The 9,001-nt window shown below is 59.2% G+C and overlaps 1 protein-coding gene across 3 annotated transcripts in view; it reads left to right on the top strand.

Annotated features, from left to right (window-relative positions):
* Positions 1-9,001, top strand: part of LOC119113370 (sodium-independent sulfate anion transporter) — a 125,575-nt gene that overhangs the window by 112,854 nt on the left and 3,720 nt on the right. For all 3 annotated transcript variants that reach the window (XM_037237685.1, XM_037237686.1, XM_037237684.1), the window contains 8 exons: positions 1,214-1,393; positions 2,250-2,445; positions 2,976-3,079; positions 3,988-4,104; positions 5,590-5,764; positions 6,212-6,382; positions 6,801-6,962; positions 8,520-8,660. In XM_037237685.1, coding sequence (XP_037093580.1) covers positions 1,214-1,393; positions 2,250-2,445; positions 2,976-3,079; positions 3,988-4,104; positions 5,590-5,764; positions 6,212-6,382; positions 6,801-6,962; positions 8,520-8,660 — 1,246 coding nt within the window. The remainder of the gene's footprint in view (positions 1-1,213; positions 1,394-2,249; positions 2,446-2,975; positions 3,080-3,987; positions 4,105-5,589; positions 5,765-6,211; positions 6,383-6,800; positions 6,963-8,519; positions 8,661-9,001) is intronic.

The following is a 9,001-nucleotide window of genomic DNA, read 5'->3' as shown; positions in this document are numbered from 1 at the left end:
CGCCGGGGCCTAATCGAGTGGGCTCGGATGAGTGTCAATACTCGATGGATCCACGACTTAAGAAAGCCCCAGCACCCTGTAACAGGGACTGAGATGAGTGCCGACAAGCATCGAGCCATGAGGCGCCCGAGTATCAGCGCTCTTGAGCAGAACTTTGGGCTCGTGTCAGGGCGCCCGCGAGAGTTTCGTCGGTCGTTCGTTTCGTACCTGGCGCTTCACGTGGGCTTGTGAGGCCGTCAAGCTCACCAGCTGCCCCCAGCGACATGCCGGCCAACGTCCCGCAACCCGCGAGAAGGCGTCGCGCCTCCGCCGCTGCTGTCCGCAGCGTGTGGCAGCGTCCCTTATGCCGGCTTCCCGCCTGTCTAGCGCGCTCTGGTCGAGTCCCGTTTGCCCGTCTCTGTTTCGCGTCGCCGCCGCGGCCCCGCCCGGTCATCACGTGACGCATCCGCTGTGAGCTCGTGTGCGTAACGCAGCCGGAATGCGGAGCAAGCGTGTCAATCAGGGCCGGCCATCTCGGCACCGAGTGCCGAGCTGTGGCACCGCTGCCGTATCTGCCATCGACGGATGTGACGCGGTGGTGGCACGGCAGGGCGTGAATTGCAGATTGTGGGTTCGAATCCCATGCATGGCGACAGTATTTCGCGGCCTTGTCACAGCAACCGGCATCATAAGTTGTGGTGCCAGCACGTAGGGGCTGGACGCGTGGATACCCAGTGCTGTTATCGATATGGTGGCACCATTGTATCCACCGACACCTGATATTCGGTGCCACCATTAATTGAATAATTGACCGGACTGTCGTCTACGTCAGACGTGTTATTATGTGCAGCTAGTGCTACCTAGTATTGCCAACACACCAGACGAAGAAGATAGTCCAAACAATTCTGTCAGCTGTGATGCTCATAGCATGCCTCAATTATTCCGCGAACCCATTACCACTACGAATCTAGCACAAGCGTGTACCATATATCGACCGCCATCTAGCGCCGACCGTTGTCCGTGGCATCGCCTCCCACCCAGCACCCTCAAACTTGTATGGATATCGACCCCGACGGCTGACACCCCCGGCTGTCTTGCTGCGGCCCTTGCCGACAGCGTGATGCGCCCCTCGCGGCGTGTCAGCGCCGCGCCCGCAGCGGCGCCGCGCTCCGTCGCTCCGGCCGCGCGCTCCGACGCTCCGGACGCGTCAGTGACAGCCCGCCGTGTTCGGCAGAGTCGCGCCACCCAGCTGTGCTCGCGGGACACCCTCTACAGCACGCTGCCCGTGCTGCGCTGGGCGCCCAAGTACACGCGCGACGACCTGCTGGGCGACGCCATAGCCGGCCTCACCGTCGGCCTGACGGTCATCCCGCAGGGCATCGCCTACGGCATCCTGGCCGGCCTGCCCGCCACGGTGAGTACAGCCGGCCTCGGCGCGAGGCGCTCGGAGGCGCGGGGCGGCGCTCGGAGGCGCTCGGCGGCGCCCGGAGGCGCGAGGAGGCGCTCGGTGGCCGCGGCGGACCGCGCTGGGCTGCGCCGTGGCCTGTGTGGTGGCTGGTTACTTGGCTACTGGGTTACTTGGATTAGTGCCGTTTGGGCCGATGATGACCATTTGAGGGCTGGGGGATGAAGGAAAGAGGATGACGGTTGGGTAAGGCCACATGCCTCGGGAACCCATCCGCTGAGGCTTTGTCCTCACAGGGATCCCTCCACGGCATGTGCGCTGGGCGTTCGGACGAGGGAGGGGATGAGAGGACAGAGGGGTTGCGCTGACGCTGCGATCTCGTGCCGGAGCGTCACAGCGAGACGCTTCGGGAAGACAGACAGCGGGTCGGTTCGGCCTGGTGGCACGCGTCGCAGCGCCGGCGATCTCTCCCGCTTTGTTGCCGCGCGTTCACCTGACGCTGCCGGGCGACGGCTTCGCAGCAGTGTGACCAGATGCGGCGGCATGATTTCGTGGGGTTTTCCGGGCCTGGTGGGGTAAGCTTTCTGGGAAAACCGTCATATCCCGGTGCCGGCTGGTGCGTTTTTGTAGATGGGTGTTTATTTTGTCTCTTGTGTTTTTTGTGTTTCGAAACTCGTGCTCTACTGCTTAAGGGTTTGTGTTATCTGAACTAATCTGTATCTAAATTGCGTTTGACGGCCCCTTCAAAAGGTCATGCCTGAATCGCTTTACTCGAGAGCCACCCACTCACATGGAAAGGTCACCCCGCGCCAGGGCGATCCGTCTCCGTAGACTGCCACCATGCCAACACGGCCTCGCCTTGCAGTACGGCCTGTACAGCGCCTTCATCGGCTGCTTTCTCTACTGCATCTTCGGCTCCACGCGCGCCATCACCATCGGACCCACCGCCATCATGGCGCTGATGACGCACGAGTACGGCTACCATGGCAACCCAGACATGGCCACCCTCCTGGCCTTCTTCACCGGCATCATCGTGCTGTGCTGCGGCATTCTGCAGCTGGGTGAGCGCTGACTGACGTTGACGTGCCGCCGGCCCAGCGCTCACGTGACCACTGTCACGTGATCATTGTCACGTGACCGCTGAATTCGCACGCGTCGCTAACAGTAGGCTGCGTAGCTCTTGAAGTACGGAGACGTCGAGTCCTTCCTTTGACAGGCTGTGTGTGTTGTGTAAGTGTTTTGACCGGTTCTTTAGCCTACCGCATCTCGGGTAGCATGTTGGCTCCAAGAGCTACCATTGCACGCACTGTTCGGAATTGCTACGTGAGGTGTTACGTAAGTCATCTCGCCGGTGTCCGTGTTGCTGCGAAGCAGGATAGTGATCCTAATTGTGGGTTAAGAAAGAACTGTCAGTGTGGGCTGACCTATGTTATGTTCATTCAGCGGCTGGTTCTTGTGAGGTGCTCTCACTGGTGTTCTATTGCGGTGCTCTTACCGGTGTTCTGTAAGAGGCAGGGTGAGTTCGCTTGCTATGTTCGACCGCTGCTCACTCTCGGACACTCACGGCGCCCCCCCCCCCCCCTCTCGGCAGGCTTCCTCATCGACTTCATGTCCGCGCCGGTGGTGTCTGGCTTCACCTCCGCGGCCGCCATCACTATAGCAACGTCCCAGCTGAAGGGCATCTTCGGCATCAAAGTGAGGGCACGCCGGGTGGTGGCGCGCGCGGTGGGGTGGCCGCCGGAGGCAGTGCCCCCCCCCCCCCCCTCCCCTGTTAGGCGGCCGCGAATGTTCGCCTGACCTTTCGCATCGAAACCGATAACAGAGCGGGTTTCTCTTTGTGTAGATATATGGACAGGGCGGTGTGAAGCCCTGGGCGCCATTTACTCCTCAAGGTCATGGCTGATGCGGTAGAAAAAAACATTTACCTAAAAAAATCGCCCTCCCTCCCCGTCTGAAGCAATGCTTGCGCCGCCGCACCCGGGCCGGCTTCCCACGCGACTCGCGGCGCCTGCCGACCCTGCCGCCGTCTCTGTGGGCGTGAGTCACGTGACTCCGCGTCCGGGTGAGCCCGGCCGGCAACCGTCTGTGCCGCGCTCCCCCAGCGGGCTGTCCTCCAGACTGGCCTTGCGTTGGGAAGGCTCGGCCGTCCCTTTACTGCAAACACCAGCGACGCGCGGCACGCCTGAGCGCATGGCGAGGCTGTCTGGCTCTCGCGATGGCCTTTATGCACTGCTGGTCCACTGACCATGGCGCGTGAGCGGATGTGACGTTGCTGGTCGCGGGGTGTCCCGCGCAAGATACAGTCAGCTTGCTGGCCGCTGGTCGGCTTGAAAACCACTGACGTCACGTGTCCTGAGGAGCTCACGGCAATCGCTCCTGAGTGGGTCGCTCAACGGGACGGCGTGGTCGTATTTTGGTGTTTTTTCGGGCTAGCGGCACCCGGTACTGGCTGTTTGGACCAGCGGCTGCTGTTGCGTCAGGTGCTTGGCTGTCTGGACCAGCGGCTGCTGCAGCGTCCGATGCTGGGCTGTCTGGACCAGCGGCTGCTGCAGCGCCGCCTGTTGCAGGCCCGCACACCAACGTGACACTCTGTCCCGCCGCAGGTCGAGGGTGAAGGCTTCATCAACACGTTCAAGGAATTGATCGAGAAGATCAAGGATACGAACGTGAATGATCTGGCGCTGGGCATCGTCTGCTGCATCATTCTCATCTCGATGCGGGTAAGAGTGGGCTGGAGCGCAGGACGACGTCTCCCATCTCCTGTGTGGTCTCCCGTATCCTCACATCTCCTGTGTGATCTCCTGTATCCTTCCATCTCCTGTGCGATCGCCCGTATCCTCCCATCTCCTGTGTGGTCTCCCGTATCCTCCCATCTCCTGTGCGGTCTGCCGTATCCTCCCATCTCCCGCGTGGTATGCCGTATCCTCCCATCTCCTGTGTGGTCTCCCATATCCTCCCATCTCCTGTGTGAGCTCCCGTTTTCTTCCATCCCCTATGTGATCTCCCGTATCCTCCCATCCCTTATGTGATCTCCCGTATCCTCCCATCCCTTGTGTGGTCTCCTGTATCCTCCAATCCCTGTGGTGGGATCGAGGAAAGTTCCGTCTCACGTGGCTTGGTAATCCGCGGCACTTCTGGATGTTCGGATCAGGAACTGTCTAACAGAGTGGAAAATTTCTCCATAACCGGAGACTAGCGACGGGCGTAAGACGCGACATGAAGATCCGGAAATGTGCAGTTATTCTGGTTCTTTGCGTCTGCCGGTGTTATTGCAGGCATGCTTTAACGGGTTGTGACTAAAGCGATCTTTACCACTTCGCCATGGCTCTGCCTCTTACACGCCCACATGTACTGCAGTCAAATATCAGTTGCCACTTCGGCCGCAAGGCGTGCGCGTGCGCCTCAACCGTGCCTTCTGTGTGTAAGGTTCCTCAATGATGTCTTCTCTGTGCATGTGTGGGTATGTGCTTCCCATCTCTGCCCTGTCATGGTGAGTGCTGCCCACTTTTTCATTGTCTTGTTTCTCGTTGTTACCTGTCTGTGCTTGTGTGTCACCGTTGTCGCAGACGCGCCTCCGCTGTGTGTGTCTGTTGCGCCTGACCTTCGCCATATCTGCATGTGGCTCGCCGTGCTATTCTGTTTGTTGTGGCCCACCTCTGCCGTGTCCGTTTCTGCGCCTGATCTCCGTCGTACCGGTCGCTCCGAGCCCCACCCCTGCCCGTCACCCCGAGCCTCATTCCCGCCCGTCACCCCGAGCCTCGTCCCTGCCCGTCGCCCCGAGCCCCACCCCTGCCCGTCACCCCGAGCCTCATTCCTGCCCGTCGCCCCGAGCCCCAGCCCTGCCCGTCACCCCAAGCCTCATTCCTGCCTGTCACCCCGAGCCTCGCCCCTGCCCGTCGCCCCGAGCCCCACTCCTGCCCGTCACCCCGAGCCTCATTCCTGTCCGTCGCCCCGAGCCTCGCCCCTGTCCGTCGCCCCGAGCCTCACCCTTACCTGTCGCCCCGAGCCTCAACCCTGTCCGTCGCCCCGAGCCTCGCCCCTGTCCGTTGCCTCGAGCCCCACCCCTGCCCGTCGCCCCGAGCCTCACCCCTACCTGTCGCCCCGAGCCTCAACCCTGTCCGTCGCCCCGAGCCTCACCCCTGTCCGCCGCCTCGAGCCTCACCCCCACCCGTCGCCTCGAGCCTCATCCCTGCTCGTCGCTGCAGGAGATGAAGCGGGTCCAGGTGGCGCGGCCGGGCCGCCACAACAGCCGCACGCGCAACATCCTGCAGAGCTGCATCCGGTTCACCTCCATCGCCAGGAACGCCATCATCGTGATGACGGCCGCCGCCATGGTGGCCATCATGCAGTCCCATGGTCTCATGCCCTTCACCATGACCAGTGAGTGTGCAGGTGTGGCGCGCCCGCGCGCCGCATGGACCCGGAGCGGGAGCGTCATGCAACTCTGTCCTCTTCTCCAACAGTGTGGAGATATACCGAAGGGGCTTTGAGAAGTGTAGATTGCTTGCCGTGGCTAGGTTGTGAACCTTTTCTCGCCGTGGGCTCCTCTCGCCGTGAGCGCTACTGGCGAGTGGGTGCGGTCACTCTGGCCACTGGTGGGAGAGCCTCGCATTTCCGTATCATGACTAGCTTGTGAGGGTGCAGCGCCTAAGTATGGTCCGGTTTTGGCAGCTTGCCTCCTTATTGTGACGAGGCGGTGGGAAAAACGTGAACCGGGGGACCTTCGCAATGCTAAGAATGTGAGAAGGAAGCACCATACGGTCAGAGATCAGCCCCGGGCGGCCCGTGCTCCCTCGGAAGCATGACCCCTCCCCCTTCCCCGGGCAGAGTCCGTGAAGGCCGGTATCCCGGCGCCGAAGCCGCCGCCGTTCTCTACCTTCGATTCGGTCCACAACAAGACCATGAGCTTCAGCGAGATGACGTCGGCGCTGGGCGCCGGCCTCGGCATCATCCCGCTGCTGGCCGTCATCGAGAACGTCGCCATCGCCAAGGCGTTCGGTAAGGACCGCGTTGCGCTGCTGCCAGCGGCCTCTGGCGAGCCGCGCAGGGCCAGTGACGTGCGCCCTCGCTAAGTCGCGGCTTGTGAGGAATTCGCCCTGAGGATTCGTGTCGGTCTGAAACAAGACCCGTGTAGCGAAATGGTTTTTGATTTTGTGGTGATGAAGCTACGCAGGTTGCGTTCGCACCGCCTTTTTCACAAGAGTGCGTATACCGTTCAGCTGCTTGCGCAAGCGAAAACGACAGTCGTCTGTAGGCCACACGGGACCGCCGGGCGTACGCAAGCCACGCCCCCCCCCCCCCCCTTCCTTCCCCTCTCGCCCCACTCTCGGGCCCGGCCTTGTCGCCGGCGGCGTCCGTTCTCTGAGCGTCTCCCCGCCGTCTCCTCTCTGAGCGTCTTCTCCGTCTCCTCCGACAGCGCAAGGCCAGCGGATTGACGCCACCCAGGAGATGATCGCGCTCGGCATCTGTAACCTGGTGGGCTCGTTCTTCTCGTCGATCCCCGTGACGGGCTCGTTCAGTCGCACGGCGGTCAACAACAGCTCCGGCGTGCGCACGCCCTTCGGCGGCATCTTCACCGGTCAGTGGGCGCCGCTGCGGCACGGCTGTCGCTCTGGTTGGTCGGTGGCGTCGTTGCCAAGCGGTTTGTCTCTCGGGATCGAGAGGCTGTGGGTTCGATTCCTGCCACGGGAAACCTTCAGCGGCTGTTGCTGCGGATCTAGGACGTGGTTGTGTCGGTAAATGTTCCATTAATGACTCTAAGTGGTGATGTTGGTGAATATTTGGTACTTGGTATATATCGGAAGAATATATATATATATATATATATATATATATATATATATACACATATATATAATGGTATGTAATATTGGTACAATATTTGATCGTGCCCTGAAAAGATTCATGCACTTTCCTCCACGTTACGCCGATGCTTTATGGAACACTGCTAGTATTTCATTGCGAAGGCTGCTGTGGGCGTGATGGCCGAGTGGATACCTCATTCATTCTTCACGCGGGGGTCCGAGTTCAAATCCCGGCTGTGCCACGGCTCTTGAACGCTGATCTCCCGTTATAGTTGCTGAAGGTCTATACAAGGCTTTCTGACGCGCTTGCACTCCTTTTGTACTATAAAAGGAGTCCGGTGCTACCGTTGGTCGTGACAAAATTGGCCATGGCGGCTGTTCTTTCAATGCACAGATACCTACTCGTAACCGCTACTCGCCTTGCTACAGGTGCTGGGCGAGGCGCCATTTGTCACTGTCATCCAAACCGGTTTGCAATGCAGCGATATGAACCTGGAGTGCCCTCTCATTAATAATTTCTGTTCATTGATGGTTTGGTGGCGTGCGTCGTACTCGGTTTCAAGCTACGCCGTACTACGATCTGGATAAAACATCGCAAAATTCCTCATCGCGACGCCGGAAATCAATACCGTTGGCGGATGTGACGCAGTTCTGTGTCGTCACCAGCAGCCTCACGCTGTGATTCAGCCATTGGGGCTAGTGAGGGTCTCCGTTAAGCGTTTCTGTGTTGCGGGAGGCTGGTGCTAGTGGCGGCAGGCGTCTCTGGTTCGTGCTTGCGCCGCGGTTCTGCGTGGACCGATGGCAGCAACAAAGGGTGGGGTGGGAAAGGTGCGGTGGGTGGCATACCGTATTCTACACGACCTCGATATTTTACTTAGCATAAGCACCATCTCTGATCTATTCCCAAATGGCTTGGCCGTAGACGTGATTTTATAATATTTTGTGTGATCGCGATGTAAATGTTTTGCCTGTTTGTTTCAAACTGCAGTTAAAATCATAGACACGGGTTGAAAAGCGGCAACTATCATTGTATGATCGGTCACTTGTAGCATCGCACATATCGCATTTAGAGCGATGGTGTAGATAACCATGGTTTGTGACGCATTAACGAAAACTTCTACGTAACTAACAACTTCTGATGTATGCCGACGGCCTTTAATCCATGACCTCACATAATCTCTGGATCACGGTCCTCTGCTGGCTGTCGCGTCCTGATAGCGAAACTGATTTATGTCTTCTGATCTGACCACCCTCCCTACCCCTTGCCCCTTGCCTCGCCGGGCGCTCCCGGCTCCGCGGCTCTGACTGACGTCTTCTTTGTTGCCGGGCAGGTGTGCTGGTGATCCTGGCACTGCAGTTCCTGACGCCGTATTTCGTCTTCATCCCGAAGGCCACCCTGTCGGCCGTCATCATCTGTGCCGTGGTTTACATGATCGAGCTGGAGATTATCCGGCCTATGTGGCGAAGCAGACGTGAGTGACGCGGCGGACCCGAACGCGGCCGCGTTCGCTAACTAACTGGGAAACTTTCGAACCACGCCGATGCGTTCGGTAACATAACAGTGAACTTTTAGTTGTTTGAGTTTTAGAGTTGTTTTGCTTTACAAAACTACTGCCCTTTTCCGTTGCAACGGGGTGGGGGTAGGACGTCTCACATTAATGAGACCCAGTCTACCAAAACACGATTTTGTGTTGCCCACATGCCTACCAAAAGTTGTACGTTGTAAAGTGCGGCTTGATATCCACCTAGAAATTGAACACCTCGGATGCTGTCACTTTCGTTCTGCATCTTCTGTCATTACGCTGTGGACAAA

The sequence above is a fragment of the Pollicipes pollicipes genome, unplaced genomic scaffold, assembly GCF_011947565.3.
Source record: "Pollicipes pollicipes isolate AB1234 unplaced genomic scaffold, Ppol_2.1 Scaffold_7262;HRSCAF=8765_pilon_pilon_pilon, whole genome shotgun sequence".
Lineage (NCBI taxonomy): Eukaryota > Metazoa > Arthropoda > Thecostraca > Pollicipedomorpha > Pollicipedidae > Pollicipes > Pollicipes pollicipes.
This window is presented reverse-complemented; position numbering and strand designations above follow the sequence as displayed.